The sequence below is a fragment of the Ochotona curzoniae genome, unplaced genomic scaffold (assembly GCF_017591425.1).
Source record: "Ochotona curzoniae isolate NIBS_2020 unplaced genomic scaffold, NIBS_Ocur_1.0 contig_4792, whole genome shotgun sequence".
In the NCBI taxonomy this organism is placed as follows: Eukaryota; Metazoa; Chordata; class Mammalia; order Lagomorpha; family Ochotonidae; genus Ochotona; species Ochotona curzoniae.
In genome coordinates this window covers 5,877,237-5,901,685 of record NW_024466389.1, presented here as the reverse complement: position 1 = coordinate 5,901,685, position 24,449 = coordinate 5,877,237, and the positions used below count along the sequence as shown (strand labels likewise).

Below are 24,449 nucleotides of genomic sequence, written 5' to 3'. Positions count from 1 at the left end.
GTGCTTGCCAGTATGGGGCTGGCACAGTCCGTCGCCCTAAGCAGCTTATGCACGTGCTGGTCGTTGCAATTGCTGCGTCAGTTCTGTTTCCAGCCCTCTCTTCCATGTGAACTGATGGGTGTTGCAGTCCAGTCTGATCCTGCCCACTTCATACCTGACCCTCAGGCAAACCAGTGGGAGCTGCAGCCTAGTTGGGGCGACTTCCCATACCCCGACCAGGCCTGCCCCTACCCTGGTTCCCATGCTTGCCAGTACGTACCGCAGACTTGTTCAGTCTGTCCCACATCCTATTCGGTTCTCGTACATGTCAATGGACCTTGAAGCCTTGAACCCAACCAGCCCTACTGTCCAGTCCACACACATACTGCCGGGTGCCTTTCTGTCTAGCCACCCCTGCCCCAATCCTGGTTTTCATGCTCTCCGGTGGGAGTGGTAACCCAAGAGGGAGGTGCCCACGATTTCCCTCCTGGACCACTCTCACTCCTGATTATGCACTCTCCAGATGGTTTTGGAGTTTAACTTGACAGATTTAGCCCCAAGTGCCAGCCTCTGCCAGGTGATGCTGTGGCAAAGCCCAGCCAAACCTCACCCACTCTAATTTTTGCTTGCACCAGTCAGAACAGCCAGCCGAGCCTGGCTTTTCCCTTATCTAGCTCACATGAGGCCCACAGGTGTTGTAGCCCTGCCTGGTCTGCCCCCATCCCAACTCACACTCTCCAGTGGGAGTGGTTGTCCAGCAGGGGAGCCCACACTGCCCCTGCTGGCTTTGTCCCCTCCCTCCCTGGTTCTCACATGTATTGTGTACTATGGCCACATCTGGTACAGCTCACCTCACCTTGGCATTCTGTAATGTGCACTGGTTTTTGTTATGACTGAACCTGGCCCGACCCACACTCTGTTCTGGTGCTCGGATTCTCCAGCAGGTGATGTGAACTGGTTCAGCCTGGTCTGCCCCTGACCAGTGCCAAATGTATGCCAGTCGGTATCTTTTTCTTGCCTGGTCTGGGTTGCTCCCTATTGTGGTTCTTGTGCTCACCTGCAGGGACTGTGTCCTGACAGAGGAATTTCCCAAGCTCATCCATCAGAACCTCTCCCAATGCCAGATCTCATGCGTGTACTGGTGAGTCCTTGGGGCAGCCCTATTTAGTCCACCTCCTGGCCTGGCAGGAACAGTGGCCTTTCCTTGCTGGTCTTTAATCCATTCCGGTTCTTACTGTAGGATGTTTCAGCCCAGCCAATGCTCATCCATGTTGGGGTCTGTGCAGTGGACGTGGGGGGACGCAAAGGTGTGAAGAATATTGTTCCATTGCAGGCAGGGCCGCAAGAAATTTCCCGCTGTATGGCTGGGCCACCTGAATGCAGCTCCACCTTCTTTTGCATGGACACTGGACCATCCTGTGGAATATTTCTAATCCATTCAGGCATTGTTTGCTGCTGTGGAGTTGGCTTTTTTACCCAATGTGAGCTTGGAGGTTAATGTCAATAACAACATCTGGCAAAAGGGCCTTCTATTATTCCTACTGCCTTGTACTTCCTCTGCTGTGCTTAGAGAAGCAGCCAGTTTTCCAAGCAAGTGATGGAGACAGAGGCAGACAGAGATGTTCCGTCTGCCAGTTCATTCCCCAGACCACTGCAACCAGGATATTCAGGAGCCCAGAACTCATCTGGGTTTGTCCTGTGGATGGCAGACACAGTTCTGAGCTCTCACGGTGTGCTTCCCAGAGTGCACGTTGGCAGGAGGTTGGAACCAGAGGCGGATCCAGGGTGTGCTCAGGTACTGCAACGAGGGGCGCATGCGTCCCAGGCTGAGCTTAACTGCTTGCTACCCCAGATCATTACTCCTCACTTTCCTCTTAATGTAAGTGTCTTAGCAGCTGCCAGGATTAAGATGTGCCTCCCCCACTTGGTCCAGTCTCTCTCTGGCAAATGAAGGTGTGCGGCCACCTCTCTGGTACTCTCAACCCACCTGAGACTGCTGGCTCTGCTTCTCATTCTTTTAGCATGTGTCTAGGTTGCACCTCACCAAGCTGGAGCCCACAGGCTGAATCAGGGGGCCACCACAGGGTCTCTACAGCTTGCAAGCTGGAGAAAAAAATTTCCGAAGAACAGTACTATTGTCTGCCATGTGCAAATAATATGAAATGCACATTTCACTGTCAATGAAGTTTTATTGGGACACAGCCACATCTGCATTCCCTCTAAGGCTCTTGAGAGAGAGAGACATCGGACCGATCTTGTGGCAGGAGGAGCCCTGGGGAGGGTGTTCAGCTGTGGGGCTTCGGTGAAAGGCGCCCTGAGCAGTGTGGCAGCTGTGGGGGATACCCGAGCCAGGCCAGACCCAATGCTTGGGACTCTGGCCATGGACACCATCGCCATGTGGTAAGCGAGTCCTGGGCTTTTGGGAGGCCAGCGTGCCAAGTGGCGCCAGGCTCCGCCTGCTGGGGTATGTGATTGCTGCCTAGGGACATCCATGGATAAGACCAATGAGAGTGTAGGTGACAGATGAATCCTGTGTGATTCCAGCGACGGAGTCACTGGATTTGCTGGCAAGGGTGGGGAACTGAGACCTGGTGGTTTGGCGGGGAGAGTCCATAAGATCTGTATGAGTCAGATTCACCAGCCCACATGGGAGTCCTGAGCTGGGATGTTAGTGTAGAGCATCACTGACTGTCACACACCAGTCCACAAAAAAGATATCTGTCTGGCAGGGCCAGTTCCCAGTACCTGACTGAGTGGTGGAACAGGGGATGGATCAAGACACTAGCCAGCAGGTGAGAGAACCAGGTGCGGGGGTAGATTCTGTGGGAGATGTGTGGGCTCAACCCTGTGGAATGCAAGTCCCGCTGGTTAGCTCAAGAGTTTAGGTGGTGATAGGCTGAGATAAGAGTAACTGTGGAAACCACCAACATTCACAGCTGCTGGGACTGGAAACAGGCTGGGCAAGTCCAGGCTGCAGCACTCAAATGTGCATCCTACCACAGGGTATGAGGTGGGCCGGGCTGCAAAATCCTCCAGCTCATACATGTGAGTCGGAGGGGCGGGCTATGCCATGCAAGGACCTAGCACCTGCGGGAGCATGTGAGCTCTGGGTCAGGGAGTGGGCTGAGTGGAGAACCTGAGAATTTGGGGAATCTATATGCTCACAGTTTCCACTGGTGAGCATGTGTTTCAGGCCTGGGTGTTGGCAACCTGAGCAAGGTAACTCCAACTGTTGTATAATGTGTGTGTTGGTTTTGGAGGGGGTAGACTGGGCAGGGCTGAACCAACCTTACCTCACTGGCAAGAGAAGAAACTAGGCTGGAGCACGGGTCAAGCTCAGCTAGGCTGTCACACCTACCAGGTTGCATGCAACTGGGAGGGGAGCAGACAGAGCAGGGCCAGGTTCTAGCACCCACCAGCGAGTGGTGAGACTTGGGGTAGACTGGGTCAGGCCAGGCTACAGCGTCCAAAGCAAAGGTCATGACAGGTGAGGGACTAGGTCAAGCTGGGTCAGAGCAATCACTGCTACATGTAAGATCTATAGCTGGGAACACACCTAGTTGGGGAGCTAAGGGGATGCCCTGGCTGGGTTGTGGTTCCCACTGGTAAGCACTGGGCTGGAATGGGAGCCATGTTCTGGTCTGGATATGGCTGCAGCATACCTTGGCACAAGTGTGGATTGGGGCTGGGTACACCTAACCTGGTTAGATGCCAGCACCATCTGCTGCTTGTGAGGACCAGGATAAGTGTAGGATGGGCTAGGCTAGGTTTTTGCCCCTGATGGATGTGAGCTGTGTCTCCGTGTGGACCAGGCAAGACTGGGCTGTAACACCCAACAATAATAACCGGAATGGATTGAAGGCCAGCAAGGAAAGACCATTGTTCCTGCTAGGTCAAGAGGTGGACTGAGTAGGGCTGGCCCATGGACGCCCTGGTATGTGCGAGATCTGGCATTAGGAGAGGTTCTGATGGAGGAGCTTGGGAAATTCCTCTGTCAGGGCACAGTCCCTGCAGGTGAGCACAAGAACCACAATAGGGAGCAACCCAGACCAGGCAAGAAAAAGATACCGACTGGCATACATTTGGCACTGGTCAGGGGTAGACCAGGCTGAACCACTTCACATCACCCAAGGGAGAATCCAAACACCAGAATGGAGTGTGGATCATGTCAGGTTCGGTGGCATCACACACCAGTACATATTACAGCTGGGATTGGGTGCATGCTGGGCTGGGCTAGGCTGTAACCCTCGCCAGCATCAGCTGGAATTGGGGTGGGCCAGGCCAGGCCAGGCTACAGCACCCACTGGCAAAAGCTGAGGTCAGGCAGGCTGTACCAGACGGACTGTGGCACCCAACCAGCACACATAAGACCCGGTGGGGGAAGAGGGGAAAAGTTGGTAGGGGGCATATGGAGGGCTCCGCTGTTGGACCCCCACTCCCACTGGAGAGTATGAGTTGGGATGGGGGCAGACCAAGCCAGGCAGGGCTACAAGTGAGCTAGACCAGGGAAAAGGCAGGCTTGGTTGACTGTTCTTACTGGTGCAAGCATAGGTCAGAGTGGGTGTCAGTTGCTTGGGCTTTACCTCAGTGTCAGCTAGCAGATGCTGGCACAGGGGACTAATTCTGTCAAGCCAAACTTCAGAACCATCTAGAGAGTGAATGATCCGGGAATTGGAGTGGGCCCAGCATGGAAACAGCGGGCACTTCCCTCTTGGGATGCCACTCTGTCCGGTGAGCATGAGAACCAGGACTGAGCAGGCATGGCTAGACAGAGTGGCACCTGTTGGCAGGTGTGTGGGCTGGACAGTGGGGCTGGTTGGGTTGTACTAGACTTGAATGCTCGTTGACATGTATGTATGGGACAGACTAGACCAGCCTGCTGTACATACTGGCAAGCATGGAAATTAGGGTAGCGGGCAGGCAAGGTGGGGGTTATGGGGAATAGCCCCAACTAGGCTGCTGCTCCCACTGATTTACATGGCCAAGTGTGTGGTGGGCAGAATTGAGATGAGTTTGTGTAGAAGATGGGTCTGGAGGCAGAACTGACCCAGCAATTGCACTTGATCTTAGCCAAAAGGCCGAGAAGCGATGACCCAGCAATTGCAACCACCAGAATATGCATAGGCTGATAGGGATGATGGACTGTACTGGACCCTGTACTGGCAAGCACATCCAAAAATCTGATCTGGAATCACTTCAGACGAAGTTTCTTTGGGGAGCCCCCCAATTGAACTGCCAGACTCAGAACCCCAACCATGAAGAGAAGTGCAGGTTCCATGCTTGGATTGTGGAGTGCATGTGTCAAAGCTGAGCCTACTCAGTGGCTCAAACAGAGCGGTGGACACATATCCAGGTGGACATGGAGGACATGGTAGTACGTTGGAGCCTTCAGAAGACACCTGACACCGTAAAAGAAGACAGAACAAATTGATCAATTAGCCCAGCCAAGTGTTGGCAGTGAAAAGCTGGGCAAGTGGAGTTGCCAAGGTGAACTACATCAGCCAGCAGATTCTGGAGATTTCACTGTGCTTGGAATGACGAGATTGGCAGCAATTCAGAACTGCTGAACTATCAAAACCACTTGAGCAGTGCCCCATATCGGGAACCCTGGGATGGGCAGGAGGCTGGGTGTGGCTTCTCCCTATGTGTCTCCCCTTTCCCCAGACACAGGAAAGAAAAAAGAGAATGTGGAAACAATAGTCTTACCCACTTTCCTGTAGCCCTTGACCCTTTGCGCCCTAATCAACTATGTAAAGATCACCAAAATAATTTTTAAAAAAGCATTGAACCTTCCATGGGAAAGTGGCTGGCTTTGCTCCGGGGCTCACCCCTGGCTGCCACGGGACCCCTTCAGCACGACCCTCCCACGCCTTGTGCCTTGTCCCAGTGGTTGTTCCTGGCCTGGAATATTCTAGGGCTGATTTCCATGATCATATTGCCTCCAACTTCCAGATAGAACTCCGGTGCAGGAGTGCCAGGTGCAGCCCCCGAAGTGCTTCACCCCATGCTTCCTGGCTCCACCTCTCTCATTTCCACCTGCCTAATTTCTGCCATTTTGATGAGTGCAAAATGTTCGTAATGCCGTCTTGATTTGCGCTTCTCTGATGTCTAGCAACTTTGAATATTTCTAGTGTCTGGGTTCTTAACTGACAATTTTCTTGTTGAAATTAAACTAATATATTTTCTAAATGAGTTGAAACAACATTTTTTTTAAATAAAAGATGTATTTATTCAAAAGGTGGAGATTTAGTGACAGAGGGAGAGAAGTAGGGAGGGAGAAAAAGAGAGATTTTTTATTTACTGGCTTACACCCCAAAAGGCCACAACTTTCTGGTCTGGGTCGGACCGAAGCCAGGGGCTCCCTCCAGGTCTCCCACATGGCTAGCAGGAGCCCAAGCACTTAAGCCATCTTCAGTCCCATATAGAGTGCCACTATTGCAAGTGGCAGCTTAATGTGCTATGCCACAATGTTGCTCCCATTCTAAAATGTTTTTTATTAAGATTTATTTATTTGTATTGGAAAATCAGATATACAGAGAAGAGGAGAGACAGAGAGGAAGATCTTCTGTCCAATGATTCGCTCCCCAAGTGACCACAGCAGCCAGAGCTGACCCCACCTGAAGCCAGGAGCTTGTTCCAGGTCTCCCATGCGGGTACAGGATCCCAAGGCTTTGGCCCATCCTGAACTGCTTTCCCAGGCCACAAGCAGGGAGCTGGATGGAAAGTAGAGTTGCCGGGATTAGAATTGGCACCAATATGGGATCCTGGTACGTGCAAGGCAAGGATCTTAGCCACTAGGCTACAATGCCGGGCCTCTAAAATTTTTTTAACCAAAACAAACCAACCAAAAAAACCCCAAAACCAAAACCAACCAACCAACCGACCAAACAAACGTGCATACATTTACCCAACATTCCTGCCTTGTTCCACCGTGAAGTGTGTGTTCTAGAAAGGGGCTCACAGAGGCTGCTCTGATGGACTTCTTTTAGGGTCCATCTTTTGACCTCTGCCAGGGTCAAAGTTCAGTTCTCTTCGGTCATGTGACTTCTTGGCAATCCGCAGGATCTGTGTTTCCTCGTGTGTCCAATGCAGCAACAGTGCTTGGATGAACATGCTTGGCAAGAGTAGGTGTTTGGCCCAGTAGTTAAGATACCTGCGTCTCAGGTGGGAGGGCCCAGAGCCCACGCTGGCCCTGTCCCCGACTCTAGCTTCCTCTCCTGCAGACCCTGGGGAGCTCCAGTGGCTGGGTTCCTGTCATGCATGTAGGATGCTTGGATGGAGTTCCCTACTCCTAGCAGTTAGCTTTGGCCCCGGCCACTGCAGGTGCTGGAGGAGTGACACAAAACAGGTTAGGGAGGAATATCAGCTGTGATGGTTAAACCCCCTGGGGCTCAGGGAAAGGGGGCAGGGACCACTGCCTGAGATGTCAGACAGCTTCAGGGGTCTCCTGGGTGGGGGTAAGAGCTGCAGGGGTCTGCCTGGATGGGGGTAAGAGCTGCAGGGGTCTCCCTGGATGGGGGTAAGAGCTGCAGGGGTCTCCCTGGGTGGGGGTAAGAGCTGCAGGGGTCTGCCTGGATGGGGGTAAGAGCTGCAGGGGATCTTCCTGGGTGGGGTAATTGAGCAGTCTCAGGTCGCAGCTTCTTCAGAGGAACTTTGCTCACCTGAAGCAGTTACAAGGCCTGAAGCTTGGATGGGGAGTAAAGCCTGAGCCCAGGTGGTGAGCGCCTTCACGGCCTGGGGTGCATCGTCCTCCTGCCACGCCGGGGCGAGAGCACACAGGGCAGGGGCGCAAGGGATGCCTGTGGCCACCCACTAATTCCCAGGGGACCTCTTGGGCCTCCTGGCTGTGCTGGGGTCCTCACTGGGGGATCAGACAGAGGCCAAGGGAAGACCCAGACACAGTGAGGATTGCCCAAGGAGTGGGAGTGGGCAGAGGACTGGCTCCTGCTCTGTGCGTGCTGGCCCCCATCTTCGGCGTGGAGACTGGGGCCGGAGAGGTGTTCACAACTCTTCTTGAAGGGCTGCCTGGGAAAAAGCCCAGTGCCCATTAAACCAGAGTTCAAGTTCCTTACAGGGAAGGGGGAGGCAGAGCATGTGGCTGGACTCTGGAGTCTGGCTAAGCTGGGCTGGAAGCCCAGGGAGGAGATGCCGAGCAGGTGGCACCTTCCTGGAGCCACACTATGTGTTACACACTGACCCCCTGCAAGCTGGGGAAATTCATGGCCCCTTTCTCAAAATAGTTTCAGGGGCCCAGCACTGTGCTGTAGCCGTTTAAGCTGTTGCTTGTGGTGCCGGCACCCCTAACAGAGCACCAGTTCAACTCCTGGCTGCTCTACTTCAGATCCAGTTCCCCGTTACTGTGCCTGGGAAGGTAATACAAGATGGCCCAAATGCTTGGACCCTGGGCAACCTTGGCACGTGAGCTGTTTACCTCCTGCCTCCCAGGCTAACAAGGTCTGGTTGCTTGCTGTGTTTTGTAACTGACTAGCGAGACAAACATTCAGCAAACCTGGTGCTCACTTGGTTAAATATTGGTTTCTGCATCATAAAATGGTAATGATGGTGCCAACTTTCTGAAGATGGCAACTTTTAAAGGCCTCTGAAACTCGGCAGTTGGAGTTAATATTTTGATTCATCTTTGGCCTCTAAGTATCAAAGGAAGTCTGTGAGTGGGCCAGGGGAGCGTCTGCTTTGGTAAAGCTTGTGGAGTGGGTGGGCAAGCTTTCGGTTCAAAAAGGCTTTTGCAATTTCTCATTTGCAAGACAGGGTGACAGTGGATAGGGCCATTGTGCAAACTCTGCGGGGGCTATAAGCAGGCCAAGACTCAACTGCTGTTGCAAAGACAAGATTCGCTCTTAAAGCATATTTTATTTATTTGCTTGTGAGAAGAACAGAGTCAAAGAAACAAGAGAGAGAGAGCAGTCAGCAACTCATTCCCAAAAGCTCCCGGCACAGCCGGCTGCGAGCAGGCCTGGCGAGAGACGCGGCTAGGCGCTCAACCCACATCACCGACTGCTTCCCAGGACCGGAGTTAGCATCAAACCCCAAGACTCTTCTTTTTTTTTTTTTTTAATTAAATTTTAATTTTGTCTGAAAGGCAGAGTTACAGAAGAGAGAGAGGGAGAGAGAGAGAAAGATATCTTTTCATCCACTGGTTCATTCCCCAAATGGCAGCAACAGTCAGAGCTGGGCTGATTTGAAGCCAGGAGTTTCATTCTCCCCAATGGGTTCAGGGTCCAAGGACTGATCCAGCTTTTACTGCCTTCCCAGGCCACAAGCAAGGAGTCCGATTGGCAGTAGAGCAGTTGGGACACTAGCAAGTGCCCAATGGGATGCTGGCATAGTGGATAGAGGCTTACTGTACTATACCATGGCACCCCTACAACCCAAGCTGCTACTGTTGTTCCTCCTCCTCATTTTTCAATTTTATTGGAAAGGCAGATCAGATTTACCAAGAGAAAGATCTTTCAGCCACTAGTTCACTCCTCAAGTGGTCATAATGGCCAGAGCTAAGCCAACCCGAAGCCAGGAGCCAGGAGCTTCTTCGGGGTCTCCCACGTGGGTGCTGGGTCCCAAGGCCTTGGGTCATCCTCTGCTGCTTTCTGAGGCCATAAGCAGGGAGCTGGATGGGAAGTAGAAGAGTCGGTGTGTGAACCGGTGCCCATATGGGAACCTGGCACTTGTAAGGTGAGGATTTAGCCACTAAGCCATCATGCTAGGCCCACACCTAAGCTTCTTAATTGATGTCTTCTCGCTAGGCCTAGATCCCATCCTGATGTAATTTTGAAAATATGATTTTCCAAATGGAGGAATGACATTTGAGCTCATTTGGAAGGACCTCCGTGTCACCGATTTTTCTAAGAATACTCTAGAAAGGAGGCATTTCTGTGGGTGTAGGGGTGTGTGTTTCTGGAGTGGGCATTCATGGAAGTGTTTGTAGGGGGTGCGTGGTACGTTCAAGGGTAGGTATGAAGTGTGTGCGTGCTGGGCAGGAATGGAGTTGAGGTTGTTCACATAAGGAGAATGTGCTTTCTGGTTTCTAGTTCTACTTCTGTAAGTGTCAGCAAGCGCATGGGGTGAACCTGCAGGCTCTCTGCAGGGCGGCCCATACCCAGGACGTTTGCCGTGGCCTTGGCGTTCCTGTGTGAGGCCTAGGAAGTGGACAGGACACATCCCTGGTGAGCTTTACCCAGCTGTGTGTTTTGTGTGCTTTTTGGGCGTGAGGCGGGCCTGCCACCTGTGTGTTGGGATCTTGGTGATAAACAGCTTCCACCCACCTCACTGGGACCAGAATTCCAGTTCTGTGCCCCCTCAGACGGTGGGGACACACCCAGGAACAGAAGGAATTGAAGGAGAAGCTGGTTGGCAGAGGGCTGGGGGACAGGAGAAGCCAAGGAAAGTGGGTATAACCATGGGTGACCCCTCTGGGTCAGACTTGGGGTTGGGTGTGTGGGCGCACAGGACACACTTGAAACTTTCCATCTGTTGTAAATTTTCACAAGAGAAGAGAGCCAGACCATAAAAAAACTCTTGTTGGGGCCGGTGCAGTAGCCTAGTGGCTAAAGTCCTTGCCTTGCATGCACCAGGATCCCCTATGGTTGCCAGTTCTAATCCCAGCAGCCCCACTTCCCATCTAGGTCCCTACTTGTGGCCTGGGAAAGCAGTTGAGGATGGCCCAAAGCCTTGGGACCCTGCACCCACATGGGAGACCCAGAAAAAGCTCCTAGCTTTGGGTGGGCTCAGCTCTGGCTGCTGTGGCCACTTGAGGAGTGAATCATCGAACGGAAGATCTTCTCTGTCTCTCCTCCTCTCTGTATATCTGACTTTCCAATAAAAATAAATAAATCTTAAAAAAAAAAACAAAAAAAACCCCCTCTTGTCTTAAAAGACTTCCCAGATGATAAAGTAGTTGGAACAATTTTCCTCTAGTTTCATTTTTAAAAAAAGATTTATTTATTTTTATTGGAAAGGTAGATATACAGAGAGGAGGAGAGACAGGAAGATCTTCCATCCGATGGTTCACTCCCCAAGTGAGCGGCCTCAATGGCTGGAGCTGAGCCAATCCAAAACCGAGAGCCAGGAACTTCCTCCAGGTCTCCCACACAGGTGCAGGGTCCCAAAGCTTTGGGCCGTCCTTGACTGCTTCCCAGGCCACAGGCAGGGAACTGGACGGGATGCGAGGCCGCTGGAATTAGAACCAGTGCCCATATGGGATCCTGGTGTGCTCAAGGTGAGGACTTTAACCGCTACACTATTGTGCTGGGTCCTAGTTTCTTTTTTTTTTTTAAGGTTCCAGGCCCTGCACGATGGCTCAATGGCTAAATCCTTGCCTTGCACATCCCACATTGGCTCTGGTTCATGTTCCGGCTGCTCCACTTCCGATCCAGCTCCCTGCTTGTGGCCTGGGAAAGCAGTCGAGGATGGCCCAAAGCCTTCATTAGAGACCTGGAGGAAGCTTCAGACTCCTGGCTTCGAATTGACTTAGCACCGGCTGTTGTGGCCACTTGGGGAGTGATTGAGTGGCTGGAAGATCTTCCTGTCTCTCTCCTCCTCTCTCTATATCTGCTTTCCAGTATAAATAAATAAATAAACAAACAAGTAAGTAAATAAGTAAATAAATACTCAACAAAAATAGCAGCAACATTCCAACAATTATGAACGCCATGCCAAACAGGTCAGAGGTCACCACTGGATTAAGCTGCCAGCTGTGACACCAGCATCCCATGGCTGTTCTGCTTCCAATCCAGCTCCCTGCTACTGTGCCTGGGAAAGCAGCAGCAGGTAACCTAAGGACTTGGACTTCAGCTACTGACATGGGGGACTCAGACAGAAGTCCCCACTCCGGACATTAGCCTAGCCTAGCCCTGAGTAATGTGGCCATTTTGGGACTGACCAGAGGATGGAAAAATCTGTATACGTCCTCTTACTTCGTCACTCTTTCAAATACATAAAATAAATGTTTTTAAAAATGTGATTTAAGTCTGATCATGGAGGAAAGAGGTACAATCCTGATGTTTTAATTGACCTTCCCATAGCCTGCAGCCTTGACCTTGGTGGGGACTGGGGTCTCTGATGAATCAAGACGAGGGGGGATCATACTGGGTTGAGGTGGCTCTTAGTCCACTTGTGTCCTTGTGAGAAGATGGAAATTTGGACATAGAGATACACAGGAAGATCATGCAATGATGTTGATGAAGGCAGAAATGAAATGATACGGCCAGAAGCAGGGCACTCTCAGGGGCTGCGGGCAACCCCTGGGTGCTGTGGGAAGGGAGCCTCCACCCCCAGGGCTCTCCGGGGCGCATGCCTGCCAACAGCTGGAGTTTGGACATCTGTCCTCTAAAACTGAGGCAGATGCGTTGCCCTTGGTTGAAGCCACCCAGTTGGTGATTCTTTGTTGTGTGACAGCACTGGGGCACTCAAAGAGTGTCTGGTTTGGGCCTGGAACTGTAACAGAGGAAGATGGTCTTTTCAACTCTGGGCAGGTGCTGGTATGCAACCGGGGGCCAACTGATAGGTAATACTGCATGACTTAGTTTTAAAACTTTTTAAATTTTTTACATAGTTAATTAGGGTAAAAAGGTTCAAGGGCTACAGGAAAGTGGGTAAGACTCTTATTTCCATGTTGTTTCCTTCATGTATCTGAGGTAGAGGGGGATATTGAGGGAGAAGCCCCACCCAGTCTCCCACCCACCCCAGGTCCCAGATGTGGGGCATGCTCCGAGATTCTTGCTCAAGTGGTTTTGATAGTTCAACAGTTATAAATCGCTGCCAATCTCAAGAATCCAATCACTTGAAGAATCCACTCACTGACATAGTCCATCATAGTCTCCATTTGCCCAGTTTTTCACTGCCAACAAATAGCTGAGGTGGTTGATTGACCTGTTCTGTCTTCTGTCTTTTCTTGGTTAGGGTTCTGAGTCCAGCAGTTCGATTGGGGAGAGCCCCAAAGAAACTTTGTCTGAGGTGTTCTCAGACCAGATTCTTGTATGTGCTAGCAAGTACAAGGCCCAGCACAGTCCATCGCACCGATCAGTTGGTAGTTGCAATGCTGGGTTGGTTCTGTTTTCAGCCCTGCTTTTTTGTTTTTTTAAGATTTATTTATTTTTATTATAAAGTCAGATATACAGAGAGGAGGAGAGACAGAGAGGAAGATCTTCCGTTCGATGATTCACTCCCCAAGTGAGAGCAATGGCTGGTGTTGCGCCGATCTGAAGCCGGGAACCAGGGACCTCTTCCGGGTCTCCCACATGGGTGCAGGGTCTCAAAGCTTTGGCCTATCCTCAACTGCTTTCCCAGGCCACAAGCAGCAAGCTGGATGGGAAGTGGAGCTGCTGGGACTAGAACTGGTGCCCATATGGGATCCCAGGGCTTTCAAGGTGAGGACTTTAGCCGCCAGGCCACACCACCAGGCCCCAGCCCTGTCTTTCACATGAACCAATGGGTGTTGCAGTCCAGCCTGGTTCTGCCCAGCACACACTCAGCCCTCACATAAACCAGTGGGAGCTGCAGCCTAGTCGGAGCCACCCACAGTAAACCAGGCCTGTCCCCTACCCTGGTTTGCCAGTATGTGTAGCAGACTAGTCCAGTCTGTCCCACATCCCATTTGGCTCTTGTACATGTCAATGGGTATTAAAGCCTAGTTCCATCTAATCAGCTCAACTATCCAGCCCTCACCGATGTTGTTGCGTGCCTCTCTGTCTAGCCACCCCAGCCCCTGTCCTAGTTTTCATGCCCTCCCATGGGAGTGCTAACCCAAGAGGGAGGTGCCCACTATTTCCCTCCCAGGCCTCTCTCACTCCTGGATTATGCACTCTCCAGGTGGTTCTGTGGTTTGACTTGACGGAATTAGCCCCCAGTGCCAGCTTCTACCAGCTGATGCTGCGGCTAAGCCCAAACAACCCTCACCTACTCTAATTTTGTTTACACCAGTAGGAAAAATCAGCCCAGCCTGGCTTTTCCCTAATCTAGTCCACCTGAGGCCCACAGGTGTTGTAGCCCTTCTTGGTCTGGTCTGACCCCATCCCAGCTCACGCTCTCCAGTGGGAGTAGCTGTCCTCATCAACTCTGGGCAGGTGTTGGTATGCGGCCAGAGGCCAACTGATAGGTAATACTGCATAACTTAGTTTTAAAACTTTTTTTTAAAATTTATTCATTTGAAAGGCATAGACACACACACACACACACACACACACACACACACACACACACACACACGAGACCTTCCATTCTTAGTTCATTCCCTTAATGGCTACAACAAGGCAGAATTGAACCAAACGAAAGCAGGAGGTAGCAGGACCGGGAACGTGGGGCATCATCCCAGGGGCATTAGCAGGGCAGCTAGAACCCTAACTGGTGCTGCAATCTGAGATGCAGGCATTGCAAGCAGCCATTTAACCCCTGGCACCACAGTGCCAGCCCCTGTGATTTTCTTAGTTCTGTTCATCACTGGGACCCCGGCCCTGGGGCAGGAGCTGGCACAGAGAGACGCTAGCTGGATGCTGGCTGAATGAACGCCCGAGAGAGCATCTTATTTATTTTACAGAACTTTGGGTAGCTCCCTACACCTGCTCTGCTCTTGCTTTACTCATTCGGCATAAGCATGAATTATTAATTTATGAGCTGCTGGGTGCCAGCACTTGGCTGGAATTTCTAAGCTTCTGGACTTTGAGGACTAAGCCAACTTTTAGAAGGGAAAGAAGTGCTTGTCTGTAGATATAATAAAGCCGTTACTTGCTTTGCTTGTGAAGGGCAGTAAGAGTCACTGGATCCCAGATGCCCATTTTGTAGGTGCCATGTGAATTGCATTGCTACAACGTCCGGCAGACCCCTCACTCCCATTCTGCAGGCTGGCAGTCTGAGGTCAAAGTTCAGCAGGTGGTTTCGCCTCCCTGCCCTCCCCCAAGGCCTCCTTCTTGCACCTGCAGCTGTCCTCCCCCCCTCACCGGCTTTTCTGGCTGCCTGGATTCTGATCCCTGCTTCTTAGAAAGGACACCAGGGACAGGCATTGTGTCTGATGCTTGTCATGCTAGCATCCTTTATCAGAGCTTGGGTTCAAGTCCTGGCTGTTCCACTGTCCATTCAGCTTTCTGCTAATGTGCCTGGGAAGGCAGCAGAGGCTGACCTGAGCACCCGGGTCCTTGCCACTCACATGGGGGGCTCTGGATGGAGTTCCCAGCTCCTGGTTCAACCCTGGACGTTGCAATGTTAGTGCCGGTGAGCTGTGAGGGCCGTGGCCCAGCAGCCTGCCAAGGGTGGAGGAAGGAAGCATGTGGGAGTGGAACACAGGAAAAGGCTCCATTGCCAGGCAGGGCCCTGCCACCTGTTGGGGTGGGCGATGATATGAGGCCTTCAGCTACCCTCATACTTCCTGCTTTGTTCCTCCTTGGCCATTCTCAACCCAGCAATCAGAGTGAGGCTTACAAAAACCCGGAGCTGGTGCTAGGGCTTAGCATTACCCGTTGGTGATGGCATCCCATCACTGACGACATCCCAGTTCATGTCCTGGCTGCTCCATTTCCAATCCAGCTCCCTGAGTGTGGCCTGGGAAAGCAGCTCAAGTCCTTGCATCCCTGTGCATATGTGGGAGACCCGGAAGAAGCTCTTGGCTCCTGGCTCTGGATCAGCTCAGCTCTGCCTGTTAATGGCCATTTGGGGAGTGAACCAGCAGATGAAAAATCTGTCTCTTCTCTCTCTGTAACTGTCTTTCAATATATAAAAGTCTGTGTTGATAAAAAAAACTCATCTGTTCCTTTTTCTCCCCTGTTCATGACTTTTCCACATTGGCCTGTTTATTTGCAAATTCTCATTTATGTTGCAGGAACTTGTCAAGGCCTGGCTTGCCAGCTCCTCTAGCTCTCTTGAGCTCAGGACCCTGGGGCTTTTGGGCAGCCCTGTGAGAATATAGGTGCTCTCCAGTTAAATTTTAAAGATGTCTTTAAAAGGACAGAGCTACAGAGAAAGGGAGAGAGATCTCCCATCTGCTGGTTTTCTTCCCAGTGGCTGCAGAAGCTGGGGCCCAAGGCAGGCTGGAAGCAGGAGCCAGAGCCCCATCTGGGTCTCCCACATGGATGGTAGGGGCCCAGGTACTTGGGCTGTCTTCTGCTGCTTTTCCAGGTGCACCAGCAGGGAGCTGCGGGACTTGGGACCCGCGCTCTGATGTGGGATGCTGGCACCCCAAGCCGCGGTTTAACGTGCTACACAACAATTCTGGTCCCCAAGGTTGTCTTAACTTCTTTCTCCTGTTGTTCCAGGCTGGCTTCTACTAGGAGCAGAGGCAGAGGCTCTGCCACGCGGCCTCACCTTGACTGAGGCACATGCGGGCGGTTCCAAGGAACTGATTCCCCACTGTCCTGCTGTCCTTCGCTTTGACACTTATTTGCACTCACCAGAGCAGGAAGGTGGGGAAGGAGATGGGAGGAGTTGACGCCCACCTGTGCTTTCTGACACCTGGGTAACCCCCCAGTCTTAGCAGAGTAGGAGGTGGGGATGGGTTGGGAAGCAGGCTGGTCTTTCAGATCTGAACTTGGACTCACTCCCAGATAAATATCTGTAGGGCAGGAGAGGTCAGCAGCGGCAGGATGTGGGGGTCCCTGACGGCTGTCTGGTAAGTGCCCCTCTCCCAGGCTTGTGGAGAGGCGCGTAAGGCTCAAGCAGCCCCATTCCGCAGGTGTCCCCAGGGCTTGGCCGGTGCAGGCTGTCTCCCACCAGGTCTGGTCAGTGTCGTCCTGCCTTCCCCAGGCCCGTGTCGCCTCCAGCTCTGACTTTCCAATCATTCTGTCATTCTGTGAGGCTGTTGGGAGGACATAAGCGTCTCCTGTTTGTCCTGGGGAGTCTTTAGAACAAACCAGGGCTCAAGTGGCCAAGAGATATCCTGGCCACCAGGGGGTAGGGAGAACATCTTAGCTGGGATTCACGGCAGGGTCTGCTGTCTCCCGCTGCCTCTTCCTGGCGGTCTCTTCAGCTGGCTCACAGATTAGTTCCCCTGAGGAAGAGAAGAGGGAGAGCCACTTCCTGGGACGCAGCCTCTGGCCTGCATCCCGCTCTGAACGGCCTGCCTCAGCAGCCAGCCCCTCACTGCCTTGAAAAGAATAGTTCCATGGTCCTCATCTTGTGCCAGGGAGCCTTTAAATTTTTTTTTTTCATTTTGTTTTCAATATTGTTTACAGAGTTGAGAGGGATGCCCGCCTGTGTGGGCCTCTGAAGGTGGATGGAACAAATGTTTCAGTTCTCTCTCTTTCTCTCTCTTGTTTTTTAAATTCTGTGTCCATGCTGGGAGTGGAGGGGAGGGAGGGAGCGAAGGAGGGAAGGGGCCGTTTCCAACTGTCAAACTACATCAGCACCTGGGGATGGGGGCAGTCTGTTTGATGACACCTCAGAGGCCCTGATGTGGGGAAGAGTGTTCTGAGGGGATTACTGGAGTGGTCTGGATAGTTCTGAGACATTACCAGAGTTGAGAAAATCTTTCCAAGGTCCATTGGTCAACCAAGTGCAGCTTGGGCATGCTGTCCACTTCATAGGTATCAGCAGCTGAAGAGGCCCAGTTCTGATACATGCACTTCAGGGTCTAGTTAGCGAGTTCCCCAAGAAAGCTAGCCTGGGGTGACCTCAGACTTGACTCTTGTGTGTGCATCCGTTCAGTCTATCACCTGCACCAGCTAACACACGGACCGCAGGATACAGCTGCCTGGTCTGCCCTAGCCCCATCTCTCATACAAACTGTGAGTACTGTGGCCTAGCCCTGCCAAGCCTAATTTTCATACATATCAGCGGGAACCCTGACCTTGCTGGGGTGACCCCCAGTAACCATCCCAAGGCCCATCTCTAGTCTCAGTTGTTGTGCTACAGTCTAGCCTGGTCTGCATGCATCCCATCCTCTTTGTGCACACCCATGGGTGCTGTAATCATCTCAGCCTGACCCACCCCTAGACTTAGCCCATGCCTGTACCAACACTGCTGTCTTGACCAGCCTGATTTGCCCCCAGCCCCGACTCCCATGCTCACCAGTGAGAGCCGCAGCCCAGCAGGGTAGGACCCACAGTTCCCCTACCAGGCTCTCTCAGCTCTGGATTTTGTGCCTCTGAAAGGTCACTGTAGGCCAGCCTAACATGACTTGCACCCAATCCTGGCACTTGCTAGCAGGTGTTATGGCCCATTGGCCTGCCTGCATCCATTCTGGCTGTTTCTCATACCAGTGGGTACAGCAGCTTAGCCGAACCTAGCTTGCCGGCAGCCCCAGTCCAGATGCTAGTTGAGGGGTGCTGCAGCCCTGCCTGGACTGGCCTGCCCCCAGTCCCAGGTCTCATGTTCATCGGTGAGAGCAGCAGCCCAGCAGGGGAGTCCCTGAGGTTTACTCATCAGGCCTTTTCCTGACCCCAGGTCTTGCATGTGCCAGCCTGATGGCTGATGGGCAGGGGTGCCAGCGACCAGCCTGAGATGGCCCGCCTGCCGGAGAGCTTGATGGAATCCTGGCTCAGCTCCCGAGCTGTCTCATGGCTGTTGTGTACCCTGGGAGGCAGCAGACAATGGCTTAAGTACTTGGGCCTCTGCAACTCTTGTGGGAGATCCTGACGGCCTGCCCTTGATGGGGCTCTTGGCTTTTGCCTGGCTCAGCCCCCGCTGTTGTGGGCGTTTGGAAAGTGAAGCAACAGAAGGGAGTCCTCTGTCTCTCTGCCTTTCAAATAAAACAGAAACGAGTCCATGGAAAAGCAAAGGAAGAATGAAATGCTTTCAAAAGCCACCAAGAGTGGGACTTGAGGCAAGGTTGGCCGCTCACGCAGTAACTGGAGTTTGGTGTGAGGTTTGCAGATCAGCGGACAGTGAGAAACACGGGGGAGCCACATGCCATGGTCGGCCCTGTCCTGGCACCCACCCACCTCTGCTGCATGCTTTCCATAGAGTCTTGGCTTTGCCCAAGGCTGGGACCAGTGGGCGGGTAGGGGCTGTCTCAGCTGGGCTTCAGAGGTGAGGGAGTGAAACCCCCACCCACATTTTGTCCTTGGTGATGCTGAAGCACGTGGATCAGTGCTGATGGGCAGGGGTGCCAGCAACCTGCTGCCCCTGGCAAGGCGGCTCCTGTGACCCCCTCCTCTGCCAATAATGGCGGGGGAATGGGTCCCTGTGGGGACAGTGCTAAAGGCCAGCTTCACCCTCTGCTCCTGTCTGATTAATTCATGTTGGACTCCTTACTTCAAGCCCAGTTGCCCCAGCCAGGTCTCTGTGCTGTGAGTTAATGCCATAATAATAGCGTGCCTCCCCCTTGCTGGGGTCAGGAGGAACGCTGGCCGCAGGGCCAGCAAGCGCCAGCAGAGGCACGGGCAGGGAGCAGTGGGCTCCAGGGACGGGACTCCACCTTGGCCTCCTTGTGTGTCTCTTCTTTCCTTTTCTTTCTTTTTTCCCCTTCTTTGTTCCTTTTTGTTTTGGGGTGGGCTTGTTCCTTCCCAGTAATGCACTGTATCCATCCCATAATCTGAAGAGACTGAGTAAGGCTACAAAGCAGACAGCCTGCTGGTTCACGCACCGCAAGGCTGCAAGCTCAGCTCAGATCCTGCAGGAAGGGGCCCTGTCATTGTTGGCCAACCGCTCTGGGGTGACCATGGGCCTTGGCAGTTGGCCTGCCAGGTCTGGCCTCGGGCCCTGGCTCTCTCCTCACCTGCCCTCGCCTGTCTTTGTCAGTTTCATTTCTAATTTCTTTTTAAAAAAGATTTATATTTATTTTTATTGTAAAGTCAGATATACAGAGAAGAGGGACAGAGAGGAAGATTTTCTGTCCTGGCCACAACGGCCGGTGCTGAGCTGATTCAAAGCCAGGAGCCATGAGCTTCCTCTGGGTATCCCACATGGGTGTGATAGCCTAGTGGGCTAAAGTCCTCGCCTTGCATGAGACAGGATCCCATATGGATGCTGGTTATAATTCCAGCTGTCCCGCTTCCCATCCAGCTCCCTGCTTGTGGCCTGGGAAAGCAGTCAAGGACAGCCCAAAACCTTGGGTAACTGCACCCACATGGGAGACCCAGAAGAGGCTCCTGGCCCCTGTCCCTGGCTTCGGATTGGCGCAGCACCGGCCGTTGTGGCCACTTGGGGAGTGAATCATCAGATGGAAGATCTTTTTTTTTTTCTTTAAGATTTATTTATTTATTGGAAAGTCAGATATACAGAGAGGAGGAGAGACAGAGAGGAAGATCTTCCGTCCGATGATTCACTCCCCAAGTGAGCGCAACGGCCAATGCTATGCTGATCCAAAGCCAGGATCCAGGAACTTCTTCCAGGTACCCCACACGATGCAGGATCCCAAAGCATTGGGCCGTCCTCGACTGCTTGACTGCTTTCCCAGGACACAAGAAGGGAGCTGGATGGGAAGTGGGGCCGCCAGGATTAGAACCGGTGCCCATATGGGATCCCGGGGTGTTCAAGTTGAGGACTTTAGCCGCTAGGCCATGCCGCCGGGCCCCAGATGGAAGATCTTCCTCTCTGTCTCTCCTCCTCTCTGTATATCTGACTTTCCAATATCTTTTAAAAAAACAAAAGGTTTACAGAAAACTGAGTGAAAAGCCAGTTCTACTGGTGCAAAAAAATTAGACATCCTGACAGGTTTTTTCATAACGTACATTTTCCAGGAACCTTTCAACAATAGAGACTTTAAAAGAATATTTGTTTATATTTTCCTTGAGAACAAGTGGCTGTTTAATGCACTGTTCCACATGATCTCCCATTTGCATGGACTTCAAACATTTTTTTGCAGCAAAATAAGTTTATATATGAACTTTTTGGAAGTACCTCATGTGACTTGACATTGTGACTGGATTTAACTCCTTAGCTAGTTAGGGAACCAACAAGATATTACAATCTGCTCAGAGGAGATGCCACACAGCAGTGGTCAGGAAAGCCACGAGGAATTCCCTCTGAAGATGCAAAATTGGTCAATATTGTTTAGTCACCCAGACACAGTTGCGCTTTTTGGAGAGGGACCATTTGCTGTGTGTGTTACAGTTATTTATAGTACTGTCAGAATCGCACGGCATTCTGTGACAGGCAACGTTGTAAAATGGCTCAAAGAGCGTGAGTCAGCTAGCTTTGACATGAGTACTTGGACCGTTCTCAGCTTTCTACCAAAGAAATCTGGCAATTTTAGGGGTCCGATTTTGGCTGCAGCTGGGAGATGGGATGTCAGCCCAGGTCTCCTGTGAGAGTGGCAGGACCCAAATTCAACCATCACCTATTGTCTCCCAGAGTGTCACTGGCAAGAAGCTGGAGTTGGGAGCTTGAGCTGGCAGGATCAAACGCAGAATCCCTGACTAGGCTGGCTAAATGCCTGTCCTCAAATCTACCTTCTGATTATATTCTTGTACGTGCTTTTTCAAGCACCCTCAGACTTTTCCATGTGGGAGTCTTTTTCCCTGGTTTGTGGGAGAGGCATGGGGGTTGGGGTGGGGTGGAGAAAGTGTTCCCACGTACTACTGGCTTATTCCACAGCCAGGGCTGGGCCAGGCCGACGTCTGGATCTGCCACGTGACTGGCAGTGCCATGAGCACCTGAAGAGAACCTGGGGCTCCAGCCCAAGCACCCCAACATGGGATGTGATTCCAACTGCAGCCTCAACCAGCAGTCAGCCCTGTGTGTCTTTCCTTCAGCAAACTTTAAAAAGAAATTAATCTTATTAATTGAGAGGCAGAAAGATAGAGAAATCTTCCAACCAACTGGCTCATTTTTCCAAATGCCTGTCACCGCCAGAACTGAACCAAGAGGAAGCCAGAAGCCAGGAGCTTAACCCAGGCCTTCACGTGGTGGGCAAGGACCCAACTCCTGGAGTCATCTATTACCGGTTGCGAGCAGGACTGGGAGTGGGGAGCGGAGCTGGCACTGAAGCCCAGGTTCTCCAGGCGGCCTGATAAGGGAAGCGGGCTTTGCAAGTGGTGTCTTAGCCTGTGGGAGGTAGAGGCCACGCATCCATGTTGCTGCTGCATCTGCTGTCAGGTTGCTTTTATTGAAGCGCAGTGCTCCGTTGGAGAATCAAGCACACTGTGCCCACAGCTGACAGCATCCGGTGGCTTCCAGCTAGGAAAAGGGTGTGTCGGAAAGGCCCTCGTGCGTGTCTTTGGGGGCCCCTGTGCTGGCATTTTTGTGGGAGAGGACCTGCACGGTCACAGGTGGGAGTGTGATCAGTGTCCGTGGAGTCCACCGATTGCAGAAGTGCTTGAGCTGGGAGCGGGCAGGTGTCTGTCGTGGCTTCCTGCCGTGGGCAGTCCTGTTTTCCAACTTTAGCTCCAGGATTTCTTCTCAACTCTCCCCAAGACACCTGCCCTAAGAATTTAGACTTTGCTGCATTAAAAAAAATATATATATATTTATTTATTTGAAAGACAGAGTTACAGAGAGAAAAGGAGAAGGATCTTGAATCTGCTAGTTTACTCTCAAATAGCCGCAGAAGCCAGGGTTGAGCTTGTCTGAAGCCTCCTCCTCCAGGTTTCCCACAAGGTTGCAGAGGCCCAGGTCCTGAGCCACCCTCTACTGCTTCAGTGCCCATATGAGATGCTGGCACTACAGGCACAGACTTTACCTGCCATAACACAATGCCAGGTCCTGGGCTGCAGGGCCGCAGCCTCAGCAGCTAGACGCATTTTTTTAAAACAGGGTCCTGTCCCTTCGCTGCTTGGAGCTCTCCAGGCCACCCGAAGGCCTTGTGGTTCTGGCCCCCACCTTACGTCCACTGCTTTCCTGGCTCCACTGACTTGCTGGCTCCTCAAACATCCCTCAGTCTGTACCCGCTGTGCTCAGGTTTCATCTCTCAGGCATGTTTTACTCCATGGGAAGAAACCTGGAATAAAGAAAACCCAAGGCAAGCCAAAGCTCACAGGGCACCTCTGGCATGTACGGTCCTGAGGAGCCCATGTGGACTTCCAGACACCATCTTCCGGCCGAATGGTTCCTGCCTGGACACAGGCAGGCAGACTGCCCAGGAGAGGGCGTGGCTTCCCTCCCGGTGCCAGGAGGCTGATTTGAGTTTGCCTGCCAGCTCACCTGCTGTTACTGAAGCATTGATGTGTCTGCTCTCTTCACTCCTTTGAGCCGGCCACACCATCTACCCGGCTCCCTCATGAATAAGGAGTAAGACTTGTCGCACAGCCTCATTCATTTTAGCTGTGGTACAGTCATGCTGGGACCCTTTTTCGCAAAGATTGATTTTTTATTGGAAAAGCAGATCTACAGCGAGAAGGAGAGACAGAAAGAAAGCTCCCCCATCTGCTGGTTCACTCCCCAGGTGGCCACAAGAGTCAGCTGAGTCTATCTGAAGTCAGGAGCCAAGAGCTTCCTTTGGGTCTCCCACACAGATGCAGGGTCCCAAGGCTTTGGGCTGCCCACCACTGCTTTCTTAGGCTACAAACAGGGAGCTGGATGGGAAGTGGAGCAGTTGGGACACAAACTGGTGTCCATAAAGGATGCTGGTGCATGCAAGGCAAGGATTTAGCCACTGATCCGTTGTGCTGTGTTGTTTCTCTAAAAAGGCTTATTTATTTGAAGCAGGTGGGAGTGGGGCAGAGGGAGAGAGAGATCTTTCAACACCGATTCACTTTCCAAATGACGGCAACAGCTGGGGCCGATCCAGGCTGATTCAAAGCTCCATCTGAGTCTCACACATGATTAGTTGGGCTCTAAGCACCAGGGTCCTTCCCACTGCCTTCCCAGGCACTTCAGTAGGGAGCTGGATCAGAAGCAGGATCACCAGGAATAGAACTGATGCTCTGACGTGGGACGCTGGCTTTGCAGGCAGCAGCTTCACCCACTGCATGGCAACACTGGGCCGAGTTCTGCTTCGGTATTTACAGAGCCGACGTTCTCTGTTTATTTTTTCACTTGCTGATGAGTAAGTGAAGGGATGCAGGTAGATTGGGCTCCCACCGTCTTGTGCATCCCCTCTACATTCTCTTTTCTGTTCTGCAGGGCCATCTGCTTTGCCAGTGTTCAGCCTACCGTGTTCGCATGGAGCCTCCCCTCCCGGCCAGACAGGGACAGGGCAAGCCTGGCCCTTGAAGATTCAACAGGTACGTCTGTGTTGCTTCTCCAAGGCTTTGGGTCAGGTTGGGGCCATTCCAGCAGGGAGTGGCAATCAGTGTGTGTGTACAACTTACAAGCGAGAGGGCTTCAACACCCGCACACAGAGTGGCTGTCCTGTGCCCTCTGCCAGTGCCAACACTGGAGGCAAGTGCTGGAGTCACCAGACTGCCTGGTGCCAGGTTCAAGCATGTGTACCAGGCTGGTTTGGGGGTTTGGGGTTCCATGAGAACTGAGACGGCCAGAAGAGAGAGAGAGGGGCTTTATTTATTTATTTATTTATTTTTGGTAAGATTTATCATATTTTTATTGGGAAATCAGATATACAGAAACGAGAAAAGACAGAGAGGAAGATCTTTCATCAGTTGATTCACTCCCCAAGCAGCTGCAACAGCCGGAGCTAAGCCTACCCAAAGCCAGGA

The 24,449-nt window shown here is 52.2% G+C and overlaps 1 protein-coding gene across 1 annotated transcript in view; it reads left to right on the top strand.

The window, feature by feature from the left end:
• Positions 1 to 2,359: 2,359 nt before the first annotated feature.
• The window catches only part of CUNH1orf127 (chromosome unknown C1orf127 homolog), a 48,282-nt gene continuing 26,192 nt past the window's right edge, over positions 2,360 to 24,449 (top strand). The window contains exons 1-2 of the mRNA XM_040987597.1: positions 2,360 to 2,379; positions 23,917 to 24,017. Of these exons, the coding sequence (XP_040843531.1) occupies positions 2,360 to 2,379; positions 23,917 to 24,017 (121 nt within the window). The remainder of the gene's footprint in view (positions 2,380 to 23,916; positions 24,018 to 24,449) is intronic.